Source organism: Eucyclogobius newberryi, unplaced genomic scaffold, assembly GCF_026437365.1.
Source record: "Eucyclogobius newberryi isolate DKJ021-1_F unplaced genomic scaffold, fEucNew1.0.hap1 SCAF_16, whole genome shotgun sequence".
NCBI classification, from domain to species: domain Eukaryota; kingdom Metazoa; phylum Chordata; class Actinopteri; order Gobiiformes; family Gobiidae; genus Eucyclogobius; species Eucyclogobius newberryi.
Window position 1 is genome coordinate 29,824,765 of NW_027315790.1, and position 17,383 is coordinate 29,842,147.

Sequence of the window (17,383 nt, forward strand, 5' to 3'; positions counted from 1 at the left end):
GGTGGGATAGTACCATGTGGTTAGTATTCATTACAGTTTGCACCTTTAATAAAATAAATTGGTATTGAATATTTCTGGTGGACCCTAGACTTGAGACAGAGCTCCACACAACAATACCCTTTATGAACCTCTTGTGGAAATTGCTGATGAAATGTGCAGGAAAAGAGCGTGTGTGTGTGTGTGTGTGTGAGGAGAGAGAGGATGACTCAAGAGATGAGGCTGTTTCTGATGTAATCCAACTCCTCCCTCGCTGCTCTCAGCTGTTCCTCTGCTGGTCCAGTCTCAGAAAATTCTTGAAAAAATCTAGAGAGAAGGCAATTAGAATTTAGGTCACTCGGGCTAAGCATTTTTGTCATACTGTTGGGGTGTCAACAGACGGTGTTGGACGAAGGAAGTTATCATTAAGTTAACATCACATTTAGTTTAGAAAATATATTTAGTTACAGTTACATCAATGTAGTTAACACCACAAAATAAGCTAAAGAATTAGTGACAATAAAAAGGAAAAGTATATCTGCTAGGACTTAAGTTAAGTTATTCACAAAGGACTATGATTAATAGTTAATAGAACTAGTAGATTGTATATAGAACAAGAATAATAATACAAATTCATAACATTAACATAGCCTAAAAATAAGCTATTTATTTTATACTTATAAATAAATGTTATATGAATTCATTATTTGATTAACATACAAAAATGTCACTGAACATTTCAGAGATAGGCTTTGGGCACATTTTAGAATGCTAGGCTTATGTTTGCACCAGCAAGCCTGCAAAAAACATTGAGGTTTAAGCTGCCTTTGGTTTCCTTTTTCTACCTGAGTCTGCAGACCAATCCCACTTCCTTTATTTCAACACAAATCGATCATCATCTCTTGCAGCACCGCGCGTGGGCCACCCTCGTTTTTGAGGCACGAATTTTTGCAGTATCACGGAATTAGCGCATGCGCAGTGTGTCCTGCAGCTACCGCCGAGACCGCCATCTCATCAACGAAAGAAGCGTTGAAACCAGACAAAGAAACCCTAACTACGGCCACAGTGGACACCTATTTCGTGCAGACGCAAGGACACACTCGGGATCTGGGATGGAATACAACAATTTAAGGGTTTTTCCAAAGTATAATCGATACAGAGATTTCATGTGCGTCACGTGAACTTTTCTGGCCAATGGGAGCGAGCTATTTCGAATGGGAAACGTTCCTTTGTTTGGACATTTTGAAGATTTTATTGACAACTTTTGACTTCTTCAAACGCTATAAACGTCACAGGTATATTTTCGGGTTTGGGTAACGCACAGAAAATTGGTTTGGGCTTCTGACCTACTTTGTCGCGGCCTGAACAAAGGGACTTCGCGGACTCGGTGTCACGTGACTCCCCTCCCCCACCCTGCGCACTGTTCGAGGAAGAAGAAGGCGGACATGTTTGAGAGAAATGTGCTGGTTAAAAACTACCGAGGCGGATGGCAAGAAGATTATTTGAAGAAAGGTTTCGCATTATTTGGGATTTTTACTTTGCGTTTTTCAAATCTTAATATCCATCACGTGTTTTGTACCATGGTGTTTTTAATTTGTTTTGACCTAGGCTTGTTTGTAAATTAGTAAATGTTTTAACATTCATTTTTACAACATTTCACACGTAGTGGGCCATTACACAGTTTAAGTTGGTGTAGTTACGCCATCGTTTTTCGTGACTTTGTTTTGTAACCTTGGTGTGGGGGATGGGCGCGTGTGGTTAGGTAATACTTTAGTGTGGCTGTTGAATTAGGGTTTAGGATCCTTATTTTTGAAGGACTGCTGTCTAATAGTGTTTTCATTTGTTGTAGTCTGTTCTGGTTAGATTTGAACAAAAATACACCCTCAAGGCCATTTGGATATAAGATGTTAAAAGTAAATTGGAGATAGGCTTTTGATCCTGGATGTGCCATTTGTTGTAGTGCGTGTTTTTGTTATTATTGGACACGTCTGTTTTTGTTCATAGACGAAAATTGCTGTGTCATTCGTGTTTGTTCTTGTGACCCACCTAACATGGCGGATATGGCTCAACAGCTGCTCCGGTGTCGTCGTTAATTATTGCTATGTAATTGGCCTAGCGATTAACGTGAATCAAGTGGAAACTTTTGGTGGATTTTGACTTTGGCATGTTGTGTGGGCGTATGCCTCCGGGTTCAACCTCGTTTGTAGTGGTTTGTGTGTGAAGGGAGATGTTAAAACGCCCAAATTTCGTGATTTTCTAAGCCTCAAAGATGGCGACTGTGCTGCTTTCCGAGGGACATAAATGCGGACATTCTGGTCGAGAGAGTGCGTTCGTGGAGAGCAGCCCTTGGTTCGTGCGGGAAACTCGTGACCCGGTCGAAGGACCAATGAGCTTCATGGTGTTTACCCCAGAAGCCCGCGTTTGTGCTGTCTGGACCAATCCGCGTGGTTACTTTGCACACGTTGACGTAATAGAATACGATCAGGAGTAAGGTGTGTTCGGTGTACTTGCATTTTGTGGAGGATTGTCCGCAAAAGCTAGTTGCACGCAGCGTTTTAGCGGCATTGCAACTGTCTGGCCAATCGCCTCATGTAGTTTCTTTGATGGACAGTCGGTTTTTGCGAATAGGGCTGCTCAAAAGGCTGTAAAGGAAGTGGTTTGCCTCAGGGGCGTTGCCTGTTTGAGTGACGTGACAAGCGGCCAATGGGACGATAGAAGGCGTGCTCAAGTCTCGTGGCTGCAGCCAATAAAATAGAACGTTGGTCTATAAAGTCACGCGTGTAGTCGCAGAATCGCCATTCCACCGAACAGAGCAAGGGAGACCGCGTCGCCGGGGAGCGGAGGAAACTATCGAGCTGACTCCGGTCCCGTTCTGAATCTAGATTTAACACAATCCGGATCCATCGCGATGGATATGGCTCTAAACCCTCCCCACGACAGGTATATATTGGTAAACATGACTATGGACTTTAAATCGCGGAGGATATTATGGACATTATCGGTGAATTTTAATAATTACGTGTTGTTATCCTTTTTACGCGGTCTGATGGACTCCAAGCCAAATATATATAGTTTATGCAGTGGGAGTCAAAGGTCAGTTAAAGGAGCGCAGGTCTTGGTGGATGTGTTTCGGTCGTAGACTGAAGGAGCTCAGTGTTTCGGTCTCTACCGGCGCCATCTTCGCAGCGCCCCGCCGCTGGCCACTCTCCCGCTGCTGGGCTGTTTATGCTAGCGATATTAGCATTAGCACCGTTAGCATTGGCGCTCTTAGCTTGGCTGCGCTCACATTAACCTGCTTTGTCGTTGTGCCAACGGCGTGGCTGATTATCTTTGTCTTGCTTGTTAGTTCCAAAGCACGTTTTATTGTGTAAATACTCCTTAATTGTAGGGTATTCTGACGAGGCTCGAGGGTTCTGCATCACCGGTGTCTCTCCTGGTTCTCGGTTTGTTGTGGTAGCCATGTGATGCACAGGGGCAGTTGTGATCAGAGAACCTCCCAACGGTCAACGACATTTAGTGATAGAAAGTCCTTTTATTTATATATGTACAATTAATATTCTTTTTTTTTTTTTGCGCGTCTGATGTTAAAGGGTGGTCGATTTAAAAAAAAAAAAACTTGAACCATGTGTTGTGTGTTGGTTGCTCGGTGACCGCGCATAAGGAAGTAGCTTAAACCACCTTTACTTTCCCTGTTTGTTTTTTATAAACCTGCCAACTGTAAATCCAATTACGAAGACATGTATGTTATGTAAAACCACAAGTTTAATAATAAAGTGCACAGACTGTGAAATTGTTTGACCACGGTTGTATTATTCTATATTAATAAATTATAACACCCAGTGTACCTCTAGTTGTTATGTTCTATCTTAAGACAAACGCTAAATACATGAACAAAGAACACTACAGGCAAAGTTCTCCCTATATGACATCATAAAGAATGTTTTGGTAGTGTCTTCATGACATAATAAAAGAGTTTTGGTAGTTTTCTCACCATTCTTGTCATGGTAAACAAAACCGGCACAAGAGCCTGGACGTCAGATGGCAGCTGTTAAATATTTTGGTCCTGGGTTTGTATTTGTAGGAAAAGTCTAGACTACAGTGTTGGCTCGTCCCACTGTTTTTTTTTTTTAGCAGTCAGCTTAGTGGGAAGTGGAGGCGGAGTCGCGTGGGTGCAGCAGCGTGCGCTCTGTTACTTCTGTTCTTGCTTGCCTGAGGTGTAGATAGAATATTTGTGGTATTAATGTTGCGTTGCTCCGTTAATGTCCATAAAGCACCGCTGTAGAGTGAACTTGTATCGGACGACAGGTTGCACATTTCACATGGACCAACTGTGAGTTCATTGGTCGTTGTGCTGTGCTCTCACTAGCTCCCTCCTCGGGGTTGAGGTTGGCATAATGGGAATTTCAACGATGGATCAGAACTCTGGCACGGCTGGGAAGCGAATCAGGAAGCCCTCTCTGCTTTACGAGGGCTTCGAGAGTCCCGGGTTGCCTGCCCTTTGTCAGATGACCTCTTCTGGACCCCCGCAGCCCCCAATCAAAGACCCAAATCGACATGGAAGGATGACCAACCAGCTTCAATTTCTACAGAGAGTGCTTCTTAAGTCGCTGTGGAGACACCACTTTGCTTGGCCCTTCCACGAACCAGTTGATTCTGTCAAGCTAAGCTTACCTGTGAGTAACACATTGACATTGATGTTAGTATTGTGCTGCTTGTGTGAAATTCTCAATTAACACATTCGGCTAGCAAATGGAGTATTCAAAGTTAAATTTATACCCCACTAATGCTTTCACAGGACTATCATAAAATAATTAAAACTCCAATGGACATGGGCACCATAAAGAAAAGACTGGAGAATAATTACTACCGCAGTGCAAGTGAATGTATGCAAGACTTCAATACCATGTTTACCAATTGCTACATATATAACAAGGTAAAGGTTTGTGAATAATAAACCATTCTACAACTGTTTGGAAAAGGAAAGGGCAATTGTAAATGTTTTGTTTTCTCTCCCCAGCCCACAGATGATATTGTGCTCATGGCCCAGTCTCTGGAAAAGGCATTTCTACAACAAGTGGCTAAGATGCCCCAAGAGGAGCAGGAGCTGGCCCCCCCACCATCCAGAAACAAACCGAGTAAAGGTGGCAGAAAAGCACGAGGTCCTTCAGGTGGGCAAATTGTTTTAACCCATGCTCTAAGACAGCGCTGCACATGTAGTTTTTTTACACGTTTCTCTTTGTTTCTTTAGTATCTGGAGGAATAACGACAGCTCATCAGGTCCCTGCCGTGTCCCAGTCGGCCTACTCTCCCCCGACTCCAGACACTCCAGACTCTGTCCTGTCCACGCCTCCTCAGACCCTCCTGGCCAAAATCCTCCCTCCAGAACAGAACACCCCCACAATCACTGGCCTTCCTCCCACACAGCCCACTGCAAAGGTACGTCTCATGACATGTGCAGTCAAGCTGAGCAATTGGTCATATTTTGGTTTTGGCTACAATTCACAATTTCAAAAAGATAAACAGATCCATTTTGACTGATGCTTGTTCTGCTCCCAAAAACCTTATCTAATCTACTGTTGCCTTTGAACACGTATCACAAAACATTACAAATAAAGTAAAGATACATAATCTGTACGTATATGGGTTTACTCTTGACAATACTACTCCGTTTGGGGCATTTTTATTGTTTTTATCAAGACAATAAAATTGAAATATGAGAAAACTAACATAATCCATTTGGTCATTTTGTTTAAAAGTTAAGCTCTTTTTCTTTGATGCAAGTTAAAAAGTATGTATTTTTTTTCAGAAAGCATGTATTTTTACTTCTTTGCATTCCTAATTTTAATTTTGCATCTATTTTTCTTGCAGAAAAAAGGTGTGAAGCGGAAAGCTGACACGACCACTCCGACCACAGTTGCGATGCCACTCATGAGCTCGCTGGGCGTCGGTGCCATGGGACTGGGACTCACCGGACATGAATCCCCGCACACTCTGGCCTCTCTGGGCATGAGCCTGGACCCCACCGCGGCCCTCGGCATGGGGATGGGCATGGGCATGACCATGACGCACGCGGGGGTCATGATGGGCACCAAGGGGGCCTCCGGAGGGCGAAGGGGTGTGAGCAGGCGACCCATAAAACCGCCGAAAAAGGACTTGCCAGATTCGATGATCGCGACCCCGGTCCGTCGGAGTAAACTTGGCCCCCAGCTGAGGTACTGCAGCGGCGTGCTGAAGGAGCTGCTGTCCAAGAAGCATGCGGCGTACGCGTGGCCGTTCTACAAACCAGTCGACGCTGCAATTCTCGGGCTCCATGACTACCACGACATCATCAAACAACCCATGGACCTCAGCACCATCAAGGTACTTAAAGGCGGGGCCCCTAATGTAGAAGAAATGATCTGTAAACCTTTGACAGCGCTCCAGTGTTGGCACACACTTAAAACATGGACACTTAAGTGCATTCTGGCTTTGTGTCCTCGGGCAAGACACTCCACTCAACTTTACACGTGTTTGGTTGCGTTTGTGTCTGATTGGTCATTGCGATAGTCTCAGTATTTTCAATGGTTAAAAAGTTCTCAAACGTCACATATGAAGCTGAAACCAGAATGAAGTATGTATAATCAGAAGCCTCCTGTATTGCATTTGAATGTTAATTGTAATCTTATATGCCATGATGGACAGACGTGTAAATGAGTCTTTAACACGTGTATTTTTTGTGCAGAGGAAAATGGACGGTCGAGAGTACAGAGAGTCGCAGCAGTTCTCCGCTGACGTCAGACTGATGTTTTCAAACTGTTATAAGTACAATCCTCCAGACCACGACGTCGTCTCCATGGCACGCAAACTACAGGTGATGTCAACATTTCAGTTCAAAACATGCCCACGGACTGTACAAAAGGCCTGTAATTTCTTAGTATGTGTAGGACTTGTAGGGAGTTGAGTGTCCAGTAGAGGGTGCTTTATGACATCACATGTCCTTTGAAGAAGGAATGTAAGCAGCGGTACGAGTCTTAAAGGAATAATAAAGGATTTTTCGCTGACGTGAGAACTCTAGCGGAAGTGCGCATGCGCACTCACCCCCGTGCAGAAGCACACACACAACAGCCTCGTTGCTACACGTGCGTTTGTTTATTAGCATCGCATCTCTCGTCTCTGTAGCTTTCCATTTCTTCTGAGCCATTTCGAAGAGTCTTTCTCTGTCTTAATTTTGTCCTGGACACTGAGGGAACTATATTATAATAGATCCATGCGATCAGACACACTGGCATATCAACCACGCATGCGCAGCCAGGGAAACGTGCTGCTATGCTGGGAATGAGCCAACGAGGCTGCAGCTGTGCAGTAGGTGCTATGATTGACATGTGAATGAACGACTGGGCTGTCCACGCCACAAGGAAATGAGACAAAGATTTGGCGCCAAAAAATCCTCCATAATTCCTTTTAAGTTAACCTAAATACTTTAACCTAAAGTCCTAAAGAATGAAGTCTTAAGGAACGTTAGAAATCCCATAGACTGTTGCACGTTTAAAAAGCGTTATATATTTAAAAAACAAACTGAACTGAACTCTTCTTTTTCCATAGGACGTGTTTGAGTTCTGTTTTGCAAAGATGCCTGATGAACCTCGGGCTCCTCAGAGTTCTTCCTCGTCGTCCTCTTCTTCTTCCTCATCGTCGGAGAGCGCGCTGAGCAGCGAGAGCGAGGAGAGCGACAGCAGTCCCTCCTCCGACTCTGAGGAGGAGCGCGCCAACAGACTCGCAGAGCTGCAGGAGCAGGTGAGGCACAGCGGGCACTGGGCACAAAGCTAGTGAGTTGGATGGCTCCTGACAATTTCCCTGCTCAATTAGTGGGATGGATAAAACATTAGCCTTCTATTGCACCTCAGCAGAAGGTGATCTGAAGATCCAGTCTCCAGATGATTACTTTCTTTTTGCTATGGTAGTTATGGTAACAATATTTGAGCTGTAGTGGCTTGAATATGTAACTTCTTTGGCCAATTACCTTTTTATTCCATTTGTTGCTGCTCATAGCAATGCTGTACATTTAAAAATGGGCTTACTCAGAGTTTTTTAGATGGAACTCTTTAATCTTCATGTGGAGAAAGATCACTTGGGTAAATAATAAAGGATCTGTAATAAATCTTGGCTTTAAACACTAAATAGTTGTCAGATAACGTGCTGTTAGAAAGGATTGTCAAACTACGGTAAATTAAATCTTTCTAATCAAACTTGTCTGGTTTTAGCTGAAGGCGGTGCACGAGCAGCTGACGGCGCTTTCCCAAGGCCCCATCATCAAACCCAAGAAGAAAAAGGAGAAGAAGGAAAAGAAAAAGAAGAAAAAGGGCGACAAAGAAAAGCACCGCAAACTGGAGGAGGAGATCGTCCCCATCAAACCGGCCAAAGTGCCAAAAATTGCCAAAACCCCAAAGAGCAAAAGCAGCAGCAAAAGCCTGAACAGTGCCGTGGCGCCGGTAAAGAAGTCTGCGAGCAAGAAAACCAGCAAGAACAAGTGAGTGCAGCAAAACCCTTACGCTCAAGTATCACCATGTCTCAAATGTATTTTATAACCAGTTTACTTTCTCTCCAGATCCAAAAAGACCGCGCCGATGGTTTTCAACGTCCCGCCCTCGGCCCACGAGCCGTTCATCGGCCACTACGACTCGGACGAGGAGGAAGACACCGCGCCCATGTCCTACGACGAGAAGCGTCAGCTTAGCCTCGACATAAACAAACTGCCCGGAGAGAAACTGGGCCGCGTGGTTTACATCATCCAGTCCCGCGAGCCGTCACTGCGCGACACCAACCCCGAGGAGATCGAGATCGACTTCGAGACGCTGAAACCGTCGACGCTGCGAGAACTGGAGAGATACGTGATGACGTGTCTGAGGAAGAAGCCGCGGAAGCCCTACGGTACGTGCAGGGTGGGGTTTATATATGTGCAGTTATGAAGCGAAAACGAGAACGCAGCATATATTCTCTACTCTTGTTTTTGCATTGACATATAAGCAATATAAACACATTTTGATGCTTTGAAAAATATATTGTCACGTTTTCATGTGCCTTTTAAACTTTAAATTAAATTCATGTGCCATTTGATCTAAAGATTATTAAATATACAGATTGTCGAGTCAAATAATACATTGTTGTAGCCTTATTTTTAAGGGAGTGTCTGCAGTGCTGCGGCGCACGGCCGAAACTGCCATGTTATTTTTGTGCTGGCCGCGCGCCGTGGCTCCTGAAACTGCGCCGCTATTTGACCGTGTTTTAGCGCCGTTTTAGACCGCGCCGGGTTAAGGTTAAGAGAAGTCCCGCGGTTCCTGAAACTGCGGGGCCATTTGACCGCAGGCCGCGGCACTTTTTTTTATTTTTAATAGATGTTTAACTGTCTGGCTTTAAAAAGAGTTTGTTAAATTAATGTGACATTGTTGTCTGCAGCAAGTAAAAACAGCGCCGGGAAAAGTCGAGAGGAGCTTGTTCTGGAGAAGCAGCTGGAGCTGGAGCGGCGACTCATGGACGTCAGCGGACAACTGAACTCTGGGAAGAAGCCCGTCAAAACCAAACGTGAGTCTTCACATCTAAGAGTCTACTATCTCAGGAGTCTTTATCTAAACTCTAAACAGGAGTCTTAATATCTGAACTCCTAAACAGGAGTCTTGATATCTGAACTCTAAACAGGAGTCTAGTAGCTCTGAGTTAATGTTGAACTGTTGTTTCTGCAGCGGACAAACCGGCGGCCGATCCCACTCAGCCCTCTCGCCTCAGCGCCTCCTCCTCTTCCTCGGACTCTTCTTCCTCCTCCTCGTCTTCGTCATCTTCAGACACCAGTGAGTCGGACTCGGGCTGAGCTCATGTACAGTTTAGGAGGGATCGCAGCCCTTCTGAGTGGACTGAATGAACTAACCGCAGGCGGATCACAGCAGCACTAAACTGGAGCCTGGAGGGTCCGGCACGGTCTGGACCGAGCTGTGGGAGCCGGACCCTGGACCCAGGGCCCAGAAGAGACCAGTTTGAATGAGATGGTGCTAGAGCCAGAGTCTGAATCTGGACATTTCCCTTCAAACCACGTCCCGTCTTATGCTGTACAGATACAGTGTACAGTTATATAAATATCTATTTTCTTTTATAAAGAAGCATTTTATGAAGCTAAATTATTCCCTGATTGTGGGAAAGACGGACTGATGTGGGCGGAGTTGTTTTAGTTTTTGTTTTTGTTCTCGAGTGATGCAGAAGAGAGAACCACTGTCTGTGTGAATGGTCATGTATGTTTGCATGCACATGTGAGTGCAGCGCCTCATAGTTTGACATCTGTCTGTGGCAGAAGCACCTTGAATGCAGTTAAACCCACTGTACAGCAACATTACATTTATACATCAACATTTATGTTCCATGTTCGCTTAAAACTTCAGTTTTTCTGTATTTGTTGCTTTTCCTTGTGACCAATCAGAATAAATTGTGAGGACGTGTTGTTCACTCACCGTGCTCGGACACCATCTCTTTTGATTATTCTTGGTTCTATTTATCTTGTTTTGTCCGTTCAAAATCATTATTGGTTCTTACATCATTTGGTTTTGAATTGATTCATCTTAAATTAACTTAATTAAATCCCATTTTCATCTTTAAAGCAAGTTGGCTTTTCTTACCTACAGCAGCTGGCATGTTGTTGTTTGAAAGCAGTAGAAACATTTAGTGAGATGTTCAGAACCGCTGAACCAGCCGTCATTTTATGTGTTTGTTATATTGCACTGGTTTGTTTTAACGGCAATTGTTTCAAGTTTAGTGTGTGCTTTGTTGATTGCCTTTGAGTTGGGGGTAATATTTCTGAAAGAACTTAAAATAACTCCTCAGTGACTTCTGAAATATTATGCACCTGGGCTGTAGAACTGTATATATTTTACAGTTTTATTCTGAGCATGTTTTTGTTGTATATTAGCCTCTTTTCCTCTTGGATATAAAGGAAGTCTAAATACTCCACTCTTCTGTTAAGTTTGTCAGAAATCTGAAGCCTCTGTACTTGACTGCATCTTCATCTGTACATAAATAAACAGAGATATGACCAACCAAAGAAGAGTTGTCTTTTTAATATTAGAACAATTAACATAACATCACTTGACGGTTTCTATATGAATCGAATTCAGCACGTTTAGGATGAAAAGGCAAAGTTTAATGTGTAACAATAAGCAAAAACTGCAATTTCCGGTTTAACCCTATTGACGCGCACGAGGCTGCTTCTGCGCTCTCATTGGACACTTGGACGAGTCGCAGCTAAACACGAACAGGCCTAATGTGATTATTTATTTATGATTAAAACATGTCAGAAATTTAAAAAAAGCGTAAATCTTATCGGCTCCAAGCCACGTGTAAAGACGAAAGCAGCTGTTGAGCTAACGGCTACATTATTTGCGTTCTTCTTCTTTGGTGTTTTATGGCGTTTGGTCCAAGTGTTACATTACCGCCAGACTTTATTCTTCAGACTTTATTCCAGAGCTGACTCCATTATTTGAGTTAAATATTGCCAAATTTAAAGTAAAAGGATTTTTATGAGGATTAGTTACAAGTTACGTACGTCAGTACGTTTTGACAGCTAAATTGTTTGTCCACATGGGGCCAGTGTTCATTATTATTTTAATTTGTATTATTAGGCCCGAGCGCCACAAGCTGGCGAGAGGCCTATTAATCTCGTAAGGCCGTACGAAGCACGGCTGTGAAAGTGCGCACATAGTGCGCACGAAATCGAGCGCGAAGCGCTCGCCCACTTCCAAACACTCACTAACGCACTCCTCCACTCATGCACGCCCCGTGCATACTAATTAGTTGTAGGAAAATGGAACATTACCGTTGTAAACGGGCGAAGCCCGTGCAAAAGTTCGCACTAAACGAGCACTTTACATTGGGATGACGACCGCTTCGCGGTCGTCATCCCCATATAAAGCACTCATTTGCGCTAAGTAGCTCACGAATACGTTCCCCATCTCTTGCATGTTCCGTGCATATAAGCATGTAATGCAAAAATTGAACATTATTACTGTATAGAGGGCCAAAAACACAAAGTGGGCGGAGCCCACTCAAAATTATCGAAAGTACCCGTCAGTGACCAGGGACCCACACCATGAGGTAGGAAAGCGCGAGCGCTTTCCGAAAATGTATAGTTTATGATATTTGAAAAATGGGAAACATTGTTTTCGCATCGGAATATTATTCTTTCTTTCTTTCTTCTTCTTCTTCTTCTTCTTCTTCTCGGGACCAACCCCCCTATTTTTCACCCAGTGAACATTGACGAAAAGTCACAAAAATTTGCACACCTCTAAAAATCGTGCCTCTCTACATTCTGGCTATTTCCCTTTTCTAAAATAAAAAAAAATTGGCGCGTCAGCGCCCCCAAATGTACCAAAAATGCATTGAGAGATGGGAAATGACCCAAAAAAAATCTGATCGTAGAATCATGAAATTTGGCGCAGAGGTAGATGGTGACAAGAGAAGTAAAAAATATTATTACGGCAACGCCGTCCGCCCAACCAAATGTCGGCCATATTGCTTCAAAAATGGCTAAACATGATTTTGGAGTTTTTTCAAACGTCGTACTTTTACGAACTCCTCCCAGGGCGTTGGCCCTAAAAAGCTGAAATTTGGTGAAAATGCTACTGAGGAGTGGGACATCAAAAGTTATCCAAATTACATTGATATCTCTCACGGTCTCTGTGCGGCGAAGCCGCAAACTGTAGCTAGAATTTCAGAAATCTCTCATATTTAAAATTTCTGCCGTTTGCGCAGATAAAGTCCGAATTGCGTCAAATTAGAATCAGTTGTTAAACTCTTTGCCTTAAACCCACTTGAAGTGAAATAAATTCATTTGGCGCCACAGCGCCCCCTACAGATTTTATATGGAGGTTAAATGTTTAGTTTTGCGAAATTATATGAAATTTGACACACAACTCAATTTTAGCATCCCCATCAAAAAAGTCAATGAGAGCCATGTCATAATTGTTATGTCGTTGCCGTAACGATGACCGAAACCATCCATGTTATTCCAATGGGGAAATCGCCAGAACATGTTTACACTTTATACTTTCACAAACTCCTCTTAGGGCGTTAGCCCTATTAACCTGAAATTTGGTGAGACTCATCTTCAGGGGTGGACCATCAAAAGTGATCCACATTTTTATTCAAAGAGTCACGGTGTCTGTGCGGCAAAGCCGCACATTGTGCCAAGAATTCAAAATAAAATTGCTTTTTGATGGTAAAACAAAGGGGAGAAGATGTGACAGCGTCACAGATTCAGCAGTAGGCGCAATAAAAGGACAATTGGGGCGCGTTAGCGCCCCCTCCTCTTGCGGCGTGGCGGCGGCGTGGCGAGGGCCGATCATTTGTCAGTTGTTCAACTTTCTAGTTTGGACCAGTTTATGATGACAAAATTGAAATGGGCGCGATAGCGCCCCCTACAGAGTGACCTTTAAATTAACATTGAAGGTCAAAAATTAGTTTTACCAAAATTTTCTAAACTTTACCCAAAATTCTATTTTGGCGTCCCGATCAAAAAAGCCAATCAGACAAATGCCTTAATTTTTACGGCGTAGTCGTAGCGATGACATAAACCTCCCATGTTATCCCTATGGGAAAACCCGCTAAATCTTTCGAATATCCACATTTTTCTGTTTCACACTTTAACAAACTCCTCCTAGTGCGTTTTGCCCACCGACCTCAAAATCGGTGTACGTCCTCTAGACAAGTGGGGCATCTAAAGTTATCCAAATTTTAAGGATAGCTTTTACGGTCTCTGTGCGACGGAGCCGCAAACGTTTCCCAGAATTCTGACTATTTGGCCTTCAGAGTGGCCTATAAACAATAGAGTTTTTCCAAATGACATGATATTTTCAACAAAATTCTAATTTGCCATCCTGATCATAAAAGTATGAGAGCCAAAGTCATATTTTGTACGGCGTAACCGTAGCGATGACAGAAACATCCCATGTTATCCTTATGGGAAAATCGTAGAATTGCTCAAATCACCACATTTTTACGCTTCACACTTTAACGAACTCCTCCTAGGGCGATTGTCCGATCAAGTTCATATTTGGAGAATATCATCTACACAAGCGGGGCATCAAAACTTACCCATATTTTGATTCTAAGTGCTACGGTCTCTGTGTGGCGGACCCGCAAATATATGTCAGAAATGGGAAAACAGCGAAATCTCTGAAATGTTCACATTTACGCTTCACACTTTAACAAACTCCTCTAAGGGCAATAGCTCGATCAAGCTCATATTTGGGGAATATCATCTACACAAGCGGGGCATCAAAAGTTATCCATATTTATATTCTGAGTGCTACGGTCTCTGTGCGGCGGCGCAACAAATTTGACTGACACTTGTGTTGATTTGCACTGGATTGGCCATGTCCAATGTGTCGCCGTCTGTCAAGTTCTTTTTTAATTCAACACACAATAAGGGCGCCATCTTTATCAAGTCGAAAGCGCAGAGTCGGAAGGCCGGCGGCCCGCGAGGGCCGTTGGATGCCGCTTGCGGCTTTAATTTTTATTATTTTTCTTGTTCTTCTGCTTTTTGATCTCTAATTTGACCCCCTGAACATGCTCAAAAACTCACCAAACTTTGCCCAAAATTCAGAATCGGCGAAAAATGTTATTTTTTCTGGGCCATTTTTTTTTTCGTTAAAAAATGGCGCGACAGCGCCACCGACAAAAGTCAAAATACATTGCGCCTATGGGAGACGCCCCGAGGTCAACTTTGGCGTAAAGCTATGAAATTCGGGACACGCATTCCTCTCGTGAGGACAAAAAAAAAAATATCATTGTGGCCACGCCCCCAGACTTACCCTATGGCCGCCATCTTCCTTTGAAAATGAAAACAAGCTGAGTTAGCCATTTTGTTTACGTCAAACTTTGACGAACTCCTCCTAGGGCGTTTTGCCCACCGACTTCAAAATCGGCGGACGTCCTCTGGACAAGTGGGGCATCTAAAGTTATCCAATTTTTTGAGATACCTTTTACGGTCTGTGTGCGGCGCAGCCGCAAAGTTGGACAACTTATTTTGGAATATTACAGATCTAAAAATTACTCCCATTTGATCAAAACCAGTCCGATTAGGACCAAATTTGAATCAGTTGTGGACCAGTTTAGGCTGACAAAATTGAAATGGCCGCGATAGCGCCCCCTACAGAGTAACCTTTAAATTAACATTGAAGGTCAAAAATTAGTTTTACCAAAATTGTCTAAACTTTACCCAAAATTCTATTTTGCTGTCCCGATCACAAAAGCCAATCACAAAAATGCCTAAATTTTTACGGCGTAGTCGTAGCGATGACAGAAACCTGCAGTGACAGAGTGAATCTACTGGTCCATAGTCACCTGCCGATAGTGAAACATAGATCTGAGTGTCGTCTGCATAATTGTGATAGGACACATTTTCACTGCGTATCAACTGACCCAACGGCAGCATGTAGAGGTTGAACAGAAGGGGACCCAGGACTGACCCTTGGGGCACTCCACAGGTCAGGGTCATGTGGTCTGAGACACAGCTACCAATTTCAACAAAGTACTTCCTGTCTTCCAGATAGGACCTTAACCAGTTTAGGGCAGTGCCAGTGATGCCCACCCAGTCCTCTAGTCTCTGTAAGAGGATCCCATGATCGACAGTGTCAAAAGCAGCACTCAGATCTAACAGAATTAAGACTGAGGCTTTGCCCGTGTCAGTGTTCAGGCGGATGTCATTTGTCACCTTGACAAGAGCAGGTTTTAGGTTTTAGACCTCATCACAGTGCTGTGATGAGGTCTAAAACCTGACTGAAAAACATCAACTCCTAGGGCGATTGTCCGATCAAGTTCATATTTGGAGAATATCATCTACACAAGCGGGGCATCAAAACTTATCCATATTTTGATTCTAAGTGCTACGGTCTCTGTGTGGCGGACCCGCAAATATATGTCAGAAATGGGAAAACAGCGAAATCTCTAAAATGACCACATTTTTACGCTTCACACTTTAACAAACTCCTCGTAATGATGATTCCACCCCATGGCGGCATCGGGAAGGCTTAGAGCTTTCAAACGATGTATAATTTGTTGTTATAGTGGAAACGGCTATATTGTTTTTGCTAAAAATATGATTATTTTTATTATTATTAGGCCCGAGCCCCAGCAGGGCGGAGGGCCTATTGCTCCCGCAACGCTGCCGAAGGCAGCGTTGCAACTGTTCGTACTGTGGTACCCCGTCGCCCCTGGCAAGTACAGTGAACTAGCCCATGCCGAAGGCATGGATCATGCATACTTACTCCTGCTATGACAGAAATAGTCAACAATTAGTGAATGGGCGTAGCCCATTCACTAATTGTTGACAACAGCAGCGCGAAGCGCTGCATTCCTCCAAAAACCCTCCTGGCATCGTCCCGTACGCGAGAATCCATGCCGCAGGCATGGGCCATGCTTGTATCTGCTCAAATCAATGGAAGTCTATGGGGAGTGGGCGGGGCATCCCGACGGAATAGGGAGTGACGAGCGCGTAAGCGCTCGTAATGATGATTCCACCCCATGGCGGCATCGGGAAGGCTTAGAGCTTTCAAACGATGTATCATTTGTTGTTATAGTAAAAACGGCTATATTGTTTTTGCTAAAAATATTATTATTATTATTATTTTTCTTGTTCTTCTTCAGCGCTTTGATCTCTAATTTGACCCCCTGAACATGCTCAAAAACTCACCAAACTTTGCCCAAAATTCAGAATCGGCGAAAAATTTTATTTTTTCTGGGCCATTTTTTTTTTCGTTAAAAAATGGCGCGACAGCGCCACCGACAAAAGTCAAAATACATTGCGCCTATGGGAGACGCCCCGAGGTCAACTTTGGCGTAAAGCTACGAAATTCGGGACACGCATTCCTCTCGTGAGGATAAACAAAAAAAATCATTGTGGCCACGCCCCCAAACTTACCCTATGGCCGCCATCTTCCTTTGAAAATGAAAACAAGCTGAGTTAGCCATTTTGTTTACGTCAAACTTTGACGAACTCCTCCTAGGGCGTTTTGCCCACCGACTTCAAAATCGGCGTACGTCCTCTGGACAAGTGGGGCATCTAAAGTTATTCAATTTTTTGAGATACCTTTTACGGTCTGTGTGCGGCGCAGCCGCAAAGTTGGACAACTTATTTTGGAATATTGCAGGTCTAAAAATTGCTCCCATTTGATCAAAACCAGTCCGATTAGGACCAAATTTGAATCAGTTGTTAAACTTTCTAGTTTGGACCAGTTTAGGCTGACAAAATTGAAATGGCAGTGATAGCGCCCCCTACAGAGTGACCTTTGAATTAACATTGAAGGTCAAAAATTAGTTTTACCAAAATTGTCTAAACTTTACCCAAAATTCTATTTTGCCGTCCCGATCACAAAAGCCAATCACAAAAATGCCT

At 43.6% G+C, this 17,383-nt stretch overlaps 1 protein-coding gene across 2 annotated transcripts; it reads left to right on the forward strand.

The window, feature by feature from the left end:
• The first annotated feature begins 971 nt into the window (after positions 1 to 971).
• brd2a (bromodomain containing 2a) lies at positions 972 to 11,038 on the forward strand. Of its 2 annotated transcripts, none has more exons than XM_072448230.1 (12): positions 972 to 1,488; positions 4,343 to 4,649; positions 4,772 to 4,909; positions 4,994 to 5,144; positions 5,225 to 5,412; positions 5,845 to 6,336; positions 6,698 to 6,826; positions 7,558 to 7,749; positions 8,217 to 8,482; positions 8,561 to 8,883; positions 9,409 to 9,534; positions 9,693 to 11,038. In XM_072448230.1, the coding sequence occupies exons 1-12, from the start codon at positions 1,463 to 1,465 to the stop codon at positions 9,815 to 9,817; spliced, it is 2,463 nt and encodes an 820-aa protein (XP_072304331.1). In that variant the 5' UTR covers positions 972 to 1,462; the 3' UTR covers positions 9,818 to 11,038. The 2 variants fall into 2 exon arrangements, with proteins under 2 accessions (XP_072304331.1, XP_072304330.1); XM_072448229.1 differs by lacking the exon at positions 972 to 1,488 and adding an exon at positions 1,883 to 2,916.
• Positions 11,039 to 17,383: the final 6,345 nt, after the last annotated feature.

Coding starts and splice junctions, on each gene's coding strand:
- brd2a (XM_072448229.1), top strand. CDS start 2,885: ATGGATATGGCTCTAAACCCTCCCCACGACAG. Junction 2,917..4,342: donor CTAAACCCTCCCCACGACAG/GTATATATTGGT, acceptor TGCTCTCACTAG/CTCCCTCCTCGGGGTTGAGG. Junction 6,827..7,557: donor CCATGGCACGCAAACTACAG/GTGATGTCAACA, acceptor CTTTTTCCATAG/GACGTGTTTGAGTTCTGTTT.